This window comes from Podarcis pityusensis (genome assembly GCF_964106645.2).
Source record: "Podarcis pityusensis genome assembly, chromosome: 9".
Taxonomy (NCBI): domain Eukaryota; kingdom Metazoa; phylum Chordata; class Lepidosauria; order Squamata; family Lacertidae; genus Podarcis; species Podarcis pityusensis.
Genome location: NC_138034.1, coordinates 57,595,995 through 57,615,239, shown reverse-complemented (window position 1 = coordinate 57,615,239; position 19,245 = coordinate 57,595,995). Strand labels below are relative to the sequence as shown.

General features: G+C 40.0%; 1 protein-coding gene across 1 annotated transcript in view; it reads right to left on the bottom strand.

Annotated features, from left to right (window-relative positions):
- The window catches only part of STPG2 (sperm tail PG-rich repeat containing 2), a 218,740-nt gene that overhangs the window by 122,194 nt on the left and 77,301 nt on the right, over positions 1-19,245 (bottom strand). The window contains exon 11 of the mRNA XM_081020883.1: positions 9,600-9,765. Within this exon, the coding sequence (XP_080877009.1) occupies positions 9,600-9,765 (166 nt within the window). The remainder of the gene's footprint in view (positions 1-9,599; positions 9,766-19,245) is intronic.

The window sequence follows — 19,245 nt, the reverse complement described above, 5'->3', positions numbered from 1 at the left end:
AGAGTGCTGACCTGTTAGACCTCCACTGAGTGTGCCCTAGACCTTGCCAAATGTTTGTCTGTAGCTGCATGTTCTGCATTAGTATCACATTAGTGATGCTAATGGACAGCTGTGTTTTTTCAAGGGAGCTTATCCACCAACACTCATTTTATGGTGAATCCCAGGGTTTCCCTTGACACAGTATAACAAACACTGATCTATCTACAAGGTGTGGCTGGGTTAGAATTTAAATACACAGTGAATCATTCCTTTTCTTGGTAGGTAGATCTCAATAACACTTTGGAACAATACTAAATATATTGTTTTTATTACATTATTTGCAACATTTGCATCCTGCCTTTCTATATCTCAGGGTCAATTGTAAGCACGGCAACAAGTTAATTAATTAAAAGACAACAAATTGATTTTAAAAAAAACTAAAGCAGAAACCATAGCTACAAGCCCAAATCAAATGCCTTCACTTTTGCTGCTGCAGTTGCTGTTTGGCCTTTATCCTAAGACTCTTCAAAATTATTATCATTATTATTTACAAATATGTTTTTGTATCCCTTCTAAAATGCTAAGAGGGACGAAAACACTTTTATGAAGGCCAGTCCATTACCTTGGAGCAATCTCAGTGAAAACTTTGCTCCAGGAAGCTGATGCTTGTGAAGTAATAATATCAGAAGCAGGGCGCAGCCTGCAGAACACAAATGACAGAAGTTTACTTGCCTGAAGCTTCTTTATGTTATGTACCAACCCAAATTTAATTATACCCTTCTTTCCAGCATTTCAGTAAACAGAACCTTTCAAACTCTCAGCAGCAAGTAAGTGAAAGGAAAATGCAGCTTTTCTCTCTGGCTGATTTTAATATGCTCCCCTAAAGTAGTCTGTATTTTATATTCACCTTGCAATATGTTGAGAGAACAGCTAATTTTTTAACTCACTGGAGCTGGAGAGTATCCTTTTAATAGCTGATGTGCCTCATTACGTTTAATTTGAAAGGGGGGAAAACTAAAGCGCATTCTTTTTAAAGAACTGTACAGTACTACAAATGCAACAGATACTTGCACACAGTGCTCTAATCAACATTTGCAAAATATAAATTAGTAAGATCACAAAGTCCTACATCACAGCACAAAATAAACAAAACAAGGTCACGTAAGACCAACACTACTTCCATTCACCTTTCAAACAAGAAAGAAAAGTCTGATAAAATGTTCATATATACTTACTCAAATGTTATCTATCTCGAATTAAGGCAGACTGTTCCATACACTTACTGAACTTACTGTTAACTTGCTTTACCCATAAATTTCTCCATAAATTAATGGTAACCATGTAAAGGGTTTTGTTTTGAGACAGAGAGGGACAGGTGGGCAATGCTAGATTGATAGGACCATCTACCATCAATTGTCCTAGGGGACGGATTGCAGGAGAGAGTGGGGCATGCAGGGAAAGGATGCCACAGGGCATGCTCTAGGGATTAAGGTTAGGTAAAGGTAAAGAGACCCCTGACCATTAGGTCCAGTCGTGGTCGACTCTGGGGTTGCGGCGCTCATCTCGTTTTATTGGCCAAGGGAGCTGGTGTACAGCTTCCGGGTCATGTGGCCAGCATGACTAAGCTGCTTCTGGCGAACCAGAACAGCGCACGGAAATGCCATTTACTTTCCCGCCGGAGCAGTACCTATTTATCTACTTGCACTTTGACGTGCTTTCGAACTGCTAGGTGGGCAGGAGCAGGGACCGAGCAACGGGAGCTCACCCCATCGCAGGGATTCGAACCACCGACCTTCTGATCAGCAAGTCCTAGGCTCTGTGGTTTAACCCACAGCGCCACCCGCGTCCCAGGGATTAAGGTTACCAGACGATTAATACTATAAGAAATGGTTCAAAACTTTTCGCACAATTGGATGGTAATCCATCAAGTCATCCATCAAGTATAAGTAGCACAGAAATCTGCAAACAAGGGATGAAGTCACTAACTGCATTTGAAAATATTTTATATACCACAGAACCTAGTGGTAAAGGTCTAATTGCCTTAATCTATAAAGCGATTGTAAATTTCTCAACCTCAAAGCCCTCCATGTTGAAGACTAGATGGGAAAGAGACTTGGGAGAAGGGATTGGTGATAGTTTGTGGGAAGGAATGTGGCAAAAAGCCCCCTTTCGAGCTATTTCTGCCCGAATAAGAGAAAACACCTTAAAGCTAACCCACAGATGGTACTTGCATCCCACACTGCTAAGCAAAATAGACAAAAAACATTTCTCCGCAATGTTGGAAAAATTGTGGGAATGAAGGAACATTTATACACATGTGGTGGAAATGCCCATTGATTAAAAACTTCTGGTTAAAAATATTTCAGGAAATGGAACAAATTACATCTCAATCGATCAATTTAGATCCCAAAATAGCATTGCTTTCTATATTTGCAGATGAAGCACAAAATCTTAGAGACAAAGACTTAATTGTGCATCTTATAACTGTAGCACGTCTTTCTGTTTCTAGACATTGGAGGACATTAAACGTGAACCTATATGAAGTTTGGTGTGCTTATTTCTGGGAATTAATTTTGATGGAAAAGTTAACAGAAGGGGTACGTAAAAGAAAACAACGTTTTACATAAAAACAACTTTTACATAACGTGGTCCTCCTTTATTACATATGCATCAAAGAAAGAGCATGCATTTAAACCACCAAAGACACATGGGAGCATGTGGAATGATACTTTTAAAACCAGCAACTGTAGAAATATTTTTTTATTTGATTATATTACTAATGTAATTACCTGGATGTAATTGGGGCTGGGGGTTTTTGGGGGGGGTTAGGGGAAAACTGTATTTGATTATATGTTATTCTTATATTCAACTAATAAAAAAAAAATTTAAAAAAGGTTACCAGATGTCCCCGGATTTACAAATCAGTCCCCTGACAAAATCCATTGAGGTTGAAAAGTGCCCCCCAGATTCATTGAAAAAAATCTGGTAACCTTACTCTAGGTAGGACTCTCACTCTCGCCTGTTCACTACCAAATTCTCCATCAGAAGAATCCTGATTGCATTTTGTATCTCAACAATGTTTCTTGGGATTTTTAAAAAAATGTAGCTTCCAGTTAAATACCTATAGGTCAGGTGAGATCTGAAAGGACCCTCACAATACCAACTTGTTTTTCAGAAATCAATGCTATACAGCACAGAGCTAATGCAGCTTAGATAGTAGTTTCGCTCAATCTACCAATAAGTCAAGTTTCTATCTCACTTTAACTGCTACTTCAAGACAGCTATATAAACTGGCTGATCTGTAAGTTCAAAGAAATCCCATGGCAGACTTCCTACTACCACTTCAGGCTAGGTATAAAATTCTTTAGAAATTTAAAGGAGAGATGTCTGTCTTTATTTGAAAGTCTACTGTTATACCAGCACACTGGGAAACGATCATGTTTTCTATTTGCAATAAGAGACAATATACTTATTACAAAACTGGAAATTCTCTGCTAACAAACAGAAATTTATTACCTACACATTCACAACTTAATTTTAATCTGAAGATATGAAATATAAATATATTTAAATTACAATGCTGTAATCTCATTTACAAAGAAGAGAGAATTAAACTACTTTGCCTGGGCCTTTTTTTCAGCTGGAGCTCACAGGAACTCAGTTCGGGCACCTCCTAAGTGGGTGCCATTGCCATTATAAGAGAACAAGGGAAGTTGCATGGTGAGTTCTGGCACCTCTTTTTCCTCAAAAAATACCACTGCCTTTTTCCAGAATGAATATAGATCCTTCTCAAACACAAGTTGTGACATTTCATCATGAAGCAACATAATTTAATTGTGTGCCGTTTAGGTATCGTAACCTGCAGTTCCTATGTTTATTCAAATTATGTTTTGATTTTACATTTTCTGTAGAATGTGTTACATGTTTCCATATGGAAATAAATGTTTAAATAAGCAACCCTGAAATAAAATGTAATCAGTGGAAGTTTAAGAGACATAAGGGACAACGGAATCTTGACTGGATGAAAGCAATAACAAAGTCTGGCAAGGAAAAGAATCTAACAACCTAGTTTGTAGGCCGTGGGTGTCAGACATCTTTCTTCTATGATTAAAATGCGGTTTGCATTGATTCTTTTGACTCTCCATATTTCATTTCCTTCTCCCCCTTACAGTAAACCTGGCAGCTCCCTAATTGGATTTAAATTTTAAAACATCTAGCTGGTACATTCAAATTTAAATGTTGGTATCTCAATAATTTCTTTCTCAAATGAATATACGGAACAGAAATATGCTGTGGTCTGGTGATAAATATAATATATTCAGTAAGCCTACAGTCACAGCATTTGGTAAAAAAAAAGTTCAATTTTATTATTTTATATCAGCTACTATCAGATAGTTATGCTAAGTCACTATGTACTAATGGCTTTCATAATAATTCTACTACTCATAGAAGAAGCAGAAAACCAAGAACTGTGTCTGATTTAGTTAATTTAACCTGCAGATGAGTACAGAAAATTGTAAGATAACAGCTTAAATCTAAACAATATCTGCATATATTACTACAACATTAAATTATATGACTACCACACAGTAAGAAATTAGTGTCAATCAGTAACCCCATAAACCCAGAACTTTGGCCATGTTTAAAATTTTCCATTTTAAGAGCAATTTGATTTTGCTTAACATGACTTTCATTATGCCATTGTTTTTATGAATAGCAGAAACCCCCAGCTTTTGGTCCTACATTTTCTGAGAATACATCTGCAACAGGGAGAAGAAAAAGGGGGAAAGTACACAAAAACTGTAGGATTTGACCTGCTTACTCTTATTTTTTCAGCCTGAGAACTCAGTCTTGATTTAAAGACTTCCAGCTATTTTGGAATGTAATATTACAAGCCAACAAGCAAATAGAAGAAATAATTAGTTTTCACACTACAATAACTTTTATACAAAAAGGTACTGGGCGAAGTCATAGAAAAAGTGGACACAACTACCTTTATGTGATCTGTCCAATTAATTCTGAAGATAAATTCTATTTGTTACCTAAAGTAATTTCCTGTGAGAATGTGCCAAGAAACATAATGAGTTTGGGACAGTGATTCAAACAGTAGCTTTTGTAACTAACACGACAAATGAATTATGATGGAGTGCACTGCTCCACATTATTACTAATTATTTGTTAAACATCAAACACATGAGAAGTAGTCTGTGGAGCACAAGACTCATATCACCTACCAAATACAGTAGAAGAGATAGTGATGGATGCGTTCAGGAAGCAAGCTGTGCTAATTCTGAATGGAGGATTGCCTCCACTGCTTTTACATGAATACATATTTTTCATGGCCGTATTTTTTAAACTAATGAGTGAATGAGCATTCCAAGCGCTAACAAAAATGATGATGCTCAAGTATCTCTTGTCTAATGAATCTAGGAGTAAACCATACTAAATTCAGAGGGACTTACTCTCAGGTAAGTGCATACAGGATTGTGGCTTGAAACTTTTCTCTTTATCAGCAGCCCCTTGTGCCACGAAGCAAACTGATTCTGAAACCAAGGGCATTTTGCTTTGTAATACAGAATTGCCATGGGGAGGGGAATCCAAAATTGCCCTGGCATAAGCCGCCATATAAGAACAAACAAGCGCTTGGATTCTGGCCAACTGCGGCTTCCTGTGTTAGCAACTGGTTCTCCCTTTCATGTGGGAGTAACTCATAAAACCATTTGCAAAACTGTAGAGGAAAACTTAATTATGAGAAGATATTGCTTTATAATGAGAGCCACATCATTTGATAATACTTTCATTAAGTTAGCACAAGTGATTTTTTTGTATTAGGCTACTATAATTTTAATGAAACACAAATGAACATCTGCTGATACAATTGCCGTACTTTAATTTTATGTAATGCAGTTGTCTCACAGCACCAAGAATAAATCTGCCCTGATCCAGACGCCATCAGCTGCGTGTACACTCCTGTACACAAGATCTCCACTGCACTTGTTGGGTATGCCTGGAATCCGATTCAGATTCAATCTTCCCACCCCAGCCCCCGACAAGATGTGTCAAATTACAACAGCTCTTGTTTTATAATGCCACAAATGTAAGGCAGGATTTAAAAGTCTTTAAAATATTGTTTCATGGTTTTCTAAAACTGCCAACATGAAATTAACAAGGACAGACTTACTCGCACAGATTTTGTCCCTGCAAATTATTTTTTAATCAAGAAATATACAGGCTGTTGTACTACAGCCTGTGTTGGGGGGGGGGGGAATCTAACACACTATAATAGGTATTTGTGAAAGAAAAAGAGTCAAGCTAAGAGTATACTTTTACAAGATTAATAAGATACTACACAGAACATTTAATTCCATCCAGCAACATCAGCATTGTCCAAACTTTCCACTGTATCTATTGACTTTAAAGTGGGGGGGGGGGGGGTTGTCTATAATATATTTTCCTTTGTAGAAATGGCAATTTAATTTTGCATTGGTTTCAAATGTTGTATATACTGAGGGTTTTCTTGTATTTTCTTTTCACTGCTGTATTGAATTTTCATTGTTAGATTGTAATGTGGAATCAATATTCAATAGCCAACTTTTGGCTAAAAAGTGGGATAAAAATATAACAAAATAAGTAAATATCGATTAATATTTTTGGCTAGCTTGCTTTACAAAGTAGCATATACCTTTCATATCATTAACAGTTATCTGCTGAATTTCCAGAAAACACCAGTTCATCTCCCTTTTTTCAGTTCCCATCTTTGCTCAAAAGATTCCATTCTGGAAAGTCTTATTCTCCAGACATGGAGAATAAGTTTGCAGACATTTGAAGAAGTGTACAGCAACCACAAATATTCATATTAATCCTTGTGTGGATGAAAGATGCCTCTTTATTAACCATCTAAAAAGCAAAGTGACCAGTGGTAATACAGAGATCTCGCAAGGCCTATTGTTAAGTTGTGGGCGAACATATCAGACAACACAGCGATTCTTCAAACAGCTCTTCTTTATTCAGAGGCCAGAACAGAACTGAACTGAAGGGCTCAGTCAGCCTGCTTATATAGAGCTCCAGTATAATGGTACTGTAGCAACTTTCTAAAACTATCCAATCACTGAACATCACTTTCGATCCTTCATTTGCATAACTATCTACAGTTCATTGTCCAGAAAGTGGGAGAAGCAACAAGAGGAACAGCCATTTTAGATCTGGTCCTAACCAATGTTGATGACCTGGTTAGTGGGGTAGAAGTGGAAGGATCATTAGGCGCAAGTGATCATGCTCTTCTGAAGTTTACTATACAGCGGAAAGGAGCAGCCAAGCATACTAGGACTCAATTTCTTGACTTTAAGAAAGCTGACTTCATAAAACTTAGGGAAGTGCTGGGTGAGATCCCATGGACAGTAATACTAAAAGGAAAGGGAGTTCATGATGGCTGGGAGTTTGTTAAGAGGGAGATAGTAAAAGCACAACTTCAGGCAATACCAATGAGACGGAAACATGGAAGGTGCCTAAAGAAGCCTGGGTGGCTATCTAAAGAACTTTTAACTGAGTTAAGATTAAAAAAGGATGTGTACAAAAAATGGAAAAGGGGGGAAACCACCAAAGAGGAATTCAAACAAATAGCCAGCACATGTAGACACAAAGTCAGAAAAGCTAAAGCACAGAATGAACTCAGGCTTGCTAGAGAGGTTAAAAGCAACAAAAAAGGCTTTTATGGGTATGTCCGTAGCAAAAGGAAGAACAAAGAAACAGTGGGGTCACTCAGAGGAGAAGATGGTGAAATGCAAACAGGGGACACAGAAAGAGCTGAACTCCTCAATGCCTTCTTTGCCTCAGTCTTCTCCGATAAAGAAAACAATGCCCGACCTGAAGAATTTGGAGCAAATGATTCAGCAGAGGAAACACAGCCCAGAATAACTAAGGAGATAGTACAAGAATACTTGGCTAGTTTAGATGTATTCAAGTCTCCAGGGCCAGATGAACTGCATCCAAGAATATTAAAAGAACTGGCAGATGTGATCTCAGAACCACTGGCAGTCATCTTTGAGAATTCCTGGAGAACAGGCGAAGTCCCGGCAGACTGGAGGAGGGCAAATGTTGTCCCTATTTTCAAAAAGGGGGAAAGAGAGGACCCAAATAATTACCGCCCAGTCAGTCTGACATCAATACCAGGGAAGATTCTGGAGCAGATCATTAAGCAAACAGTCTGTGAGCACCTAGAAAGGAATGCTGTGATCACCAATAGTCAGCATGGATTTCTGAAAAATAAGTCATGTCAGACTAACCTGATCTCGTTTTTTGACAGAATTACAAGCCTGGTAGATGAAGGGAACGCAGTGGATGTAGCCTACCTTGATTTCAGCAAGGCATTCGACAAGGTGCACCATGATATTCTTGTAAAGAAGCTGGTAAAATGCGGTCTTGACTATGCTACCACTCAGTGGATTTGTAACTGGCTGACTGACCGAACCCAAAGGGTGCTCATCAATGGTTCCTCTTCATCCTGGAGAAGAGTGACTAGTGGGGTGCCACAGGGTTCTGTCTTGGGCCCAGTTTTATTCAACATCTTTATCAACGACTTGGATGATGGACTCAAGGGCATCCTGATCAAATTTGCAGATGACACCAAACTGGGAGGGGTGGCTAACACCCCAGAGGACAGGATCACACTTCAAAACGACCTTGACAGATTAGAGAACTGGGCAAAAACAAACAAGATGAATTTTAACAGGGAGAAATGTAAAGTATTGCACTTCGGCAAAAAAAATGAGAGGCACAATTACAAGATGGGTGACACCTGGCTTGAGAGCAGTACATGTGAAAAGGATCTAGGAGTCTTGGTGGACCACAAACTTGACATGAGCCAACAGTGTGACGCGGCAGCTAAAAAAGCCAATGCAATTCTGGGCTGCATCAATAGGAGTATAGCATCTAGATCAAGGGAAGTAATAGTGCCACTGTATTCTGCTCTGGTCAGACCTCACCTGGAGTACTGTGTCCAGTTCTGGGCACCACAGTTCAAGAAGGACACTGACAAACTGGAACGTGTCCAGAGGAGGGCAACCAAAATGGTCAAAGGACTGGAAACGATGCCTTATGAGGAACGGCTAAGGGAGCTGGGCATGTTTAGCCTGGAGAAGAGGAGGTTAAGGGGTGATATGATAGCCATGTTCAAATATATAAAAGGATGTCATAAAGAGGAGGGAGAAAGGTTGTTTTCTGCTGCTCCAGAGAAGCGGACACAGAGCAATGGATCCAAACTACAAGAAAGAAGATTCCACCTAAACATTAGGAAGAACTTCCTGACAGTAAGAGCTGTTCGACAGTGGAATTTTCTGCCAAGGGGTGTGGTGGAGTCTCCTTCTTTGGAGGTCTTTAAGCAGAGGCTTGACAACCATATGTCAGGAGTGCTCTGATGGTGTTTCCTGCTTGGCAGGGGGTTGGACTCGATGGCCCTTGTGGTCTATTCCAACTCTATGATTCTATGATCCCCCTGCTGGCCCAGGGTGAGAACTTCAGTACATAACACCTATAAAAGCAGTAATATACACAATCTCCCTGCTCTTACAATATTTTGCAGTTGTAGTTTTGAAAAATATGAGGAAAACATGCAATTGACCTACCTGGCATATCCTTCTTGGCCTCACATATACCGTGCCTAATTGAGCCACTGAGAAAAGAAGTATGCTTCCTTTTAGCCGTGGCAGTTCGGGGCGCCATGTATTCACTTTTACACTGGGATTTCTCAAATGATTTCTGAACATCATAGGAGCCTGGTGGTGGAGCTTCCTGTAATATTGAAGAAATTATCAGTTATTTGCTTTTATTCATTCATTTGAGTTATACACTGCCCTTTCTCCAAAGATCCCAGGGCAGTTGAAGCAGCTTAGCACTTAGTGTACATTTTACAGGCATCACAAGTTCTGTGTCCATTGTAGGGAAACCACAAGCTACAAAAAGGCATCTGCTAACTTAAAAACAAGCACCTAGTTCATATGAGCCGATGTGCTAGCAATGATGTGTTTACGATGGAATGCAGTGCAACAACTGCAGCACCAATGGAGTTATGCAACTGCACTGAAATCGTGGTCTAAACAGTGTTTACCAACCGGGGGCCTGCAGGATATTCCAAAGGGGGGCATAGGTGAAAATTGTGTAAATGGGGGGCCATGGCTTGAGAGGAGGCCACAGAGGGAAGCGAGAAGTAAAGAAAACAGAGAAGAAAAACAGAGAAGTGAAGAAAATAGAGAAAAAATAGAAAATAGAAAAATAGAAAAGTAGAGTGAAGTGAATGTGCTTCCTAGTGGATGGATCACCACGTGCACTCTGCGGCAACATCGCTTCTACTTCCTTCTCCCTCCCACTTCTGCACTCCACCACTGTATGCACCAAGCTATCTGCATCTCGTTTGTCACAGGCAAGGGGTGTGGGGTGCTGTTTTGTCATGCAACCATTACTGAGAAAGGAGGTATGTTGCTGCAGACCATTGTCGGCTAAAGAGTACACTAGCTAAAAGGTTTCCACACTTTCGGGATCAAGCAAAATTGTTTTTCATGGCATTTTCTACTTTGTATTTGGTATACAGTACTCAGGTTTCAGTCGTGTGAGTTATTTACTCAGCCTAATGCAGAATCACCTTAACATAATGGACAGAGGTGATATTCGGTTATCCCTCACAGCAATAGAACTGGATATAAAAAAGCTTTTTTCTAGTCACCAAGTACATTGATCAAGAAATACACATTTTTCTGTGACTGTGTTTTGTATAAATTATAAAAATTATAAACGAAATATGTTCTACTTACAAACAAAACATTTAAATGGTTACCTTTCTACCAGTAGGAAAGGGTTGGGGCATAGAAAGGAAACAAGGTTGGAAGGGGGCCACGTCAGAAAAAGGTTGAGAAACAGTAGTCTAAACCATAATGTCACATCTGTGCAGTGAGATGAAAACTATTTCTCTTTTGCAGTGTCATGTCAGTCACACTGCATCCTGGTCTATCAGGGAGGTAGAGGGACCGCAGTTTTATCAACAATTTACCTATGAATTGCTCGTCTACCGCCTTTTGAATACTTCAGACTAGTTATACATGCAACATTCATACTGGATAATTAGCAATAAGCATTGAGGACACGAACTGCAAGTAACAGGGATTATATAATTCTTGCCACTCTTAGGAAACAGAGTTTTCTGCTATACATGCCAGCCCTCCTTCAACTCAAGTTAAGAAACGAAATGTGCAGGTACTGTTCTGCTCGTTTGCTTTGTGAGAAATTAGCTTCAGTGATTTTAGTCAATGAATCAAATCACAGCTATGATTTACATTTAAGAAAACTGATCTAGCTAATTAGACCAAAAAAAAGAGAAACGTTTACAGCGGCACACCCACGGGCTTCCTGACTCATTTTAAAGCTTTTTTAATGTTGATCTTCCCTGGCAGAGAAGTGGTTGCTGCCCAAAACAAAATTCAGATATCTAGGATTTAGTGTAGCTGTGACTAAACAGTAGTGTGTCGATCCAAAAACAAATGCTGACAAAAGAACATCTTTCCAGGCTTTATTTCATGGAGGGTGGATTCCCCCCAACTCGCCCCAGGTTATAAACATTTTAAAAATTACCCTTCCAATGCTGATAAAGTCCATTATTATTAAGGCTTTGACAGAGCGCATCAATTAAATAAGCCCTGCTAAGTATCTCAGTGTTGCTTTGGTCATTTTGCTGGTGGGAGGGATGAGTCAGAGTTATATATGACAGCTCTGAAATATAGTCCAGTATTGTTATCCTGGTGTGTTGGGGGCATGTTTAGGGAAATTCAGAGAGGCTGTGAAGGTGACTCCAGCAGTAAATTAATTAATTAAGGGCTGCAAGGAGCCAGAGATTTAGTTGAGGGCTTCAGTGCTGCATAACAAAAATCTGGATACATATTTCCATATGTGGTGGACTTGCCCTCAAGCTTAGCTGTTCTCGACTGTTGTTTCCCAGGAGGTTCAGAAAATTGCATCTCAAGATGCAACTATGAACCTGTAGCTGGTGCTTTTAAATGTCTTTGTAGACATAAATGCAGACCCTGAAGACCCGATTGTTCATTTGCTGGTGGTGGCCAGGTTGGCCATGACTAAATACTGGAGCAATCTGTGTAGTACCACCTTGATATACCAGTATCACAAGGTGTGGAATATTGCTTTCATGAAGAAGTTGGTGCAGAAAATGTGAGTATTACATGGAATCTCTAAGTGAGACAAATTTATTTCAGCAAGACATTCCTTCCTTTATTGCTTATGTTAACAATGAAAAAAGTAAGCAACACCCTCCGTTACATTACACATACAAAAATGAAATGCTTAATTTTATAATTGTACAACTCCATTTTTGGAGTTGTCCTTTTGCTTGGAGCATTTTCCCTCTTAATGGCTACTGACAGTTGCCTCTTTTCATTTAGATTTTTCTCTGCATTTGTCTTGTTTAACTGCAAATTGATATTTCCTTTAGTGTTTTAACTCTTGGTTTAATAATAATAATAATAATAATAATTTATTATTTATACCCCACCCATCTGGGGTACATTAATGTATGTGGTGGGGAGGTGTTCTAGGATTTCTGTGTTACCAGTAGTTTTCAAATGCAGAACTTGTTGGCTTTGTATTTTTTGTACATATATTTTTGGTTATCTTTTTTCTGTCTGGATGCCATGTCTACCTGTAGACAGACAACAGGTCAACCTACTGAGAAGTAACTGAAGGGTAGATCTGGAAGAGAAATTTCTCAAAGGCCAAGTCTTCCCAGACCTCAGCACCACTCAGTTATGAAATCTACCAAAAATGATAGCTCAGTCCTCTGGTGCTTGCATGTGTGTGTGTGTGTGTGTGTGTGTGTTTATTAATTGAAGTATTTACCTAGCACCATCAATGGAATTTCTAAGTACAACCTTGATAATGGTGCCCATTCAAGTTCTACATTTTAGGAGTCTTAAATACAACTAGAATAATTGCTACAAAAAAAGATAGATGCATGAAATACAATGGGGGAAGGAAAAATCCACCAAACACCACCAAGTACCCATTTTTTTCTGTAACAAATGCAACAGCACAGCAAGCAAGAGCCTCAATCTAACATTAGGAATTGTGCTTATAAAAAATGTGCAGCCAGATGATTATTTACATTTATATACTGAGTGTGAAGTGATAATGTATTTCCTTATTCAGCAATTCTTAACAGTTCTCGCTTCATTCCAATTGAAGAGTGCTAATTTATTATCCAAGATGAACCTGTTTACTTCAAATTTAATAGTTTCCAATTAAGCTAAAACATTTACTCTTCCATCATGTATAAACCCTTTCTGCTAAGTTGCTATATTAATATTTTTAATCAACATCAAAGAAACATTAGTATTAATAATGACGACAATAATTCTTGGTTAAGTATCAAATGTCGCAAGCAAAAGGACTTAAAATTGTAAATGCAGCAAAGGCTTCCATCGGAACATCCAACCATTCAGTTTCATTTTACACTGCTTTGAGAGTGTTTTTACTTGGACATTGATGAACAATTATATTTTTATTTCCAGATGCCTGCATTTTGATAAGGTCCTGTTCTTTGATAAAATCACAATATCAGATCTTCTGTTGAGCAGCAGAACATAATCACTGATGTGACATAGTAAAAGGAGGAAAGATGGGGTCGGGAGAAAATATGTTAAAAGCTCAGACCAATATCCTGGACACTTCACATGATGATCCCCGGAGTCAACAAATAAATAATCTACCTTTAAAAAGCTGTAAATTAGCAAACTAGGCTTTGCTTAGATAAGGGCCCTTCAGATATTGTTGGATTCTGCCTTTCAAGAGCCCCAGACAGCATTGCCAATAATTAAGGATGGTGTGAGTTGCAGTTCAACACATTTGGTGGACCCCACTACTACTTTAGGTCATTTGATACCATATAGTGGATGTGGACCAACCAGAGGCCATAGCAGCTTTCCAGACAGGTTGCCCTAACTTCTGTCATTATCATCTTCTCGTAACATGATGGCTGTGTGAGCCTCTCCATGGGAAGGAAGGAGAAGAGATCTCATTGGTGTACAGCTTTTGCAGGAGGAGGGATCAACCTGTATCTCAGTTTTGACACTCACTCAAGTCAGTGTCAGGGGTGGGATACAAATTTCTCCCTCCCCATGCTCATGAGATTAATCATCAGGTGAGACTACAAACCCAGCCCTAAGCAGAGGAGAGATTTAAATCTTTCCAACGATCACCCATCTGGAAAGTGGAGGAGGATCCAGCACTGGATCTGCATGTGGGTTTGGAGTCTGCACATGCGGATTAAGGTATGGTGCATGATAGAGCACCTTAGAGCCTTGCATAACTAGAATGCAGACAACAGGCCAAAAATGGTTAGCTACCCTGTCCTACAGAATGTAAACAAGAAGCCAGAAACAAGTTATATGTGGAAAGATTCTATGTAGCATAGTTTTAACATTTTCCGAGAGCCCATTTTCTAAGAGCTTGATTGTATAGCTTCTCTTCCATCAAACAGGGTAACCAAAGAAGCAAATGCAACCTAAGTCAGTTAATGTTCTCAGTCACACCTTGATTTCCTCAATGTCAGGTCTCCTACTTGAATATAAATTTGAGCTATAATCCTGTGCTCAGTTACATAAGCTTCAGCTCAAGGATTTCAATAGCATTAAGAATGGGGAATTATGGGCAAAATGGAAACTGTGGACAGCAGAATGGGAACCAAAATTGAAGAGACAGCATTGCACACAATTTTTCATGTTCACTCCTCTGGACTACCCTATCCAATGACTAAAGATGATGCAGCTTTCATTCCACCCCCCTCTTGTTATCACATTGTGATAAACAACAAGAAAAAAAATGAGAGCACCTGCCGCTCAAAAGGGGTTCAAATTTCGCTTCTTGCTCTGCCTTGCTGCTCTTTTGTCCCTTTCACTCATCCATCCTCCAGTTTTCTGTCTCTGTCTGTGTTTGTGGGCCCATTCTACTTCAGCTTTTTACTGACACTTGACATTATTTGGACAGCTGTTTTCCTGATTTATGGAAGCACACTGGGGCATTATGTGAGAGCCACTCTGTTACAGTAGTGTGAACACTTTTTCTATACACCTTAGGGAGGTTTAATGAACAAGTTTCGCTTCATCTGGAAGCTTTAATTAATCACCATAATTGGAATATTAAAGGAATTTTCTCCCACATGAGATTGCCAGGTGAGACCAGCAGCCTTCATCTTCGATTGCAGTGAAGCATTCCACACTCACTTCTACTATTTAGGGAACCCAAAAACAGGCTGGAACGCAAAATCCCTGTTTGGTTTGTTTTGACTCTGAAATGAACCACACTTTACTGGAAAATTGCAAATACCTTCATTTATTCTCAGAGTCAAACGGGGCAAAGCCAAATTCTTCTTGGCTTCCCAAAGGCCATCATTTGCAACCTAAACTCAGGGTGTGACTATAGCTTTCTGTCTCTCTCCCTCTTCATTACCCCTTTCCCTAGTCTGAATGCTGTACTTTGGTTTGTAGGCCACAATCTTTGACACTGGCTCATTTCCAACCAGCTATCAGGACTCCAATGACCTGAACTAATCTAAAGGGTGAAAGGTGGGGATTTAAGCTGTGCACCTCCCATTAGTTTTGGGCAAAGTAAAGAAGTACAGGCAGGGCCGTAGCTAGGGGGTGGTGAGGTGGGCCCCCGCCAGGGGCGCAGGCGAGGGAGGTTACAAAATCAGCTGCTGAGACCTTCCGCCAGGCACCCTGTCCAGCCAGTGGTCCCTACCTGCAGCCCAGGCAGGGCAGGGAAGAGGGCGAACTGGGCAGCAGCTGCTCCCAGCTGCTCCCCTCACCCCTTGGCCCTCCTGGCAGCCGGGTGCTGCACTGGACTGGCTGGGCAGCTTGGCGGGGGAACTTGCGCGTGCCCCAGCGCCCCATCCCGTTTGGCCATGAGCCACAAGCTCTGCCTCTCCCAGACCTCACTTGGGGTTGGAGCCGGGAAGGTCCACCTCACTTTCCCTCCCCCTGCCTCTCCGGGTGCTGGGGGGCAGAGGAAGTCGCCAACTTCAAAGCCTGCCTACTCTGGAGTCACTTCTCTCTCTCTCCTCTCACACACACTCCTTCAAGGGTGCCAATTTGAATAAAATATATGGGGGATAAGTACCGCCCTGTATAATACGAGACGGAGCGCACACAAACACTATCTGAATGGCAATGCCCATTAACGGGGGGTGACCTCAAATATTTTGGAGGGGGGCAAAGGAACCTTGGCCCCAAGGAACTGGCTCCCATGCCCTCCTCCCTATTACAGTGGGGTGCTCCCCACTTTATGTGACTTCACATATGCACGCAGGAGCCCGGAACGTAACCCGCGCGTAAGTGGGGAGACACCTATCTAGGTCAGCCTTTCCCATCTTGGTGTCCTCTTTCTGTTTTGGCCTCCTTCAATCAGAATTCATTACAAAAAAGAATTCACTACAAGGTGAAGTGCGTGAGGAAATGATTGGGTGCAAGGGGGCGGGGTTGGAGGAGAGGCAGAAAGAAGAGCCAATTTGTCCGTGTCTAAGGGGTGCAATCTGGACAGTTCTGCCAGGGGCGCAAGATCACCTAGCTACGGCTCTGAGTACAGGGGAGTCATGGCCATCAACCACAGAAGCCTTCTTGCACAAGTAGGCTGGAGAAGGATATTTCATAGTCCTTGTAAAAAGTTATAGATCAGGCTTACTCTCTGGTCTGAGCAACTAGGAACCTTGCTTTGGGTTAATACTATTTCCCTCATCACATCCCCACCTTCATAGGTTCCAAGTCTCATATCAACTTATATTTCACATAACCATACAGAAAAGATACTTCACCAGCATCCAGGAACTTGGCATATTTCAAGTCAGATGCGCATCTGAGATCAGCTAACTGTTCAGATAACAAGTGCTTTGTATTAAAAAGTCTAAAAAATCTCCCATACAAGTTCTTTAAAAATCCAATCATGGTCCTTGTAGGTTTTTGAACTCTGTTTCAGATACTGAAATGCACAAAAGACTGACATGTAATTGTAATTCAATTTTATTCTGGCTGCAATGTAATCTTACTAATATCTATATCAGACATAAAAAGATGAGACACTTTATAAAGGAGTCTATCATTCATTAATACTATTGAAGAACTGTCATGATCAAAAGTTATTTTTAATTTTTTCATATACTTTATAGGATTACACTAAATTGTGTTTTGCATTATTCATTGAATAATTTTTAAATGTCTGGATCACAGTCATTGTGACTCTACAGCTTCATATATCAAAAGTAAATGTAAAAATTCTGGTGATAATTTTGTTATTAAATATTATTATCATCAAGTTTTGAAATTTCACAGTCAAAGTTGCTTACATCCAAATTTAGGAATGGCAGTCTTATTTTTTTAATATATTAAACACACACATGCCTCTGTATTCAAAAAGAAAATTATTGAGCACTTTAGAGTACTAGTCCATCTACTTCAGTTTTACAAATATAAATGAAAATGATACACCTGGGAGAAGGCAAATATGTTTTGAAAGTAGGTCTGTTCTCTAACTTGCTATTGTGAGTACTTCAAAAACAAGGAAAAATACTTCATATACCCTAGTATTTCAAAAATAAAACATTTGCAGGACACCATAGCTAGAGTGAGTCACACAGCATGTTTTACAGTCCTTAAGGAGGTAATCATACACAAAAATAATTATGAACCCTGATCCTCGGCTGACATGTTAAGTCTTTTTTTTTGTTAAATAATTTTTATTAATTTTCAATTACTGAAGTCCAATAACAGCCACATTTTATCAATGTCAAATTACAATTCGCATCCAAATATATATCAGTTATAAAGCCAATTATACAATTTGTGTGACTTCTCGTGTGCTGGGTTTCAGGGTACAAAGTTCTTATTTATTCCTGCTTCCAAAATCTTGATTAATCCAATTAAATTCAGTCCTGACCTTAGTCTCATAGCATCAGCTAGAGTTCTTGTCTTCCATTCATATTAACACATTTAATAAATTTTATTTCTGCAGAAGGAGTTGTGAATCGAGGCCCCGCTCCCCTATTTGTGATGAAATAAGACACGTGGACACAAGTAATTTAGGTTAATGGGCTAAAAAAGGCCACAACTTTATTGGTTAGAGAATGTGAGTGGTATTGGCTTAGGCAATGGATCCGAACTGACTATACTTAACTCCTGTCCGCTCTGCAGGGAGTCACACAAGGGTTAACAACCTGTAGGGGGAGCTTGTTGATGCAAATCAACTGGGAGCTCTCCCCTAGAGTCACCGGAGGGTTGTGCCATGGCCCTAGCCACCACCTGGGTTTCAGACAGGAACCACAACTGCTGGATTCCTTTAATGGAATACCCATCAAGGGGAAGGGCAGGTGATGGCCACAACTTCTCCTCCAAGGCACAGTCGGAGCATAATTTAGTGTTATGCCAATAACCTTTGGCACACTACTCCTCCTTGAATAGGATACTTTCAAGAAAATACTCCCTCGACTCTTTGAAAAATTTAGGGAAGATAAAAGAGCGAGGCAAAGGGAGAGATGACTCAGCAATTAGACAGCCCTGCTGATGCGAGGAGGGGGGTTGGTAAACGCTGCAGAGAATCTGAGGACTTAGAGGAAATGGCATGCTTGCCCCTTACCAAGCAAACCAAAATCAGCGAATTCTTCTATGGAAAAACAAAGGACACTTTTAATATTCCGACCTCAAACAGCTTCTCGCCATTAGCAGAGATAATAGATAAGGAAATTACACCGAAGGAACCACCCACTAAACAACCCATTAACTCCTTAAACAACACCATCACGAGACCAAAAGGTCCCAAAAAAGTTCCAACTATGCCCATTCAGGCGGAAGACTGCATCGGAGAACAAGCAAACCATCTCTCTGAATTACTACTTGAACACTCTACCACGTTAGACCTAGTGGCTAAAACCGTGGACTGTATCTTTAAATACATAAGAGACATCAAAGGCTCTTTAGAGAAGATTACATCCTTTGTATCCCCAAAAGTTAATGTCAGCCCTGTAGACGTTTCACCGGAGGATAGGGCCGAACCAACACCCAGAGTACCTGCCCTATTGCGCTCAACCCCGCAGACTGGCTGCAAATCTGAAAACGAACAATCTATGGAAGATTTACACACCATATCTTCCTATAATCTTTCGTTACAAGCCACTAGACTTTGTTTAATTATCCTCCCCTTCAAAGGTCAGGTTGTTAACTGGTCGTCTAC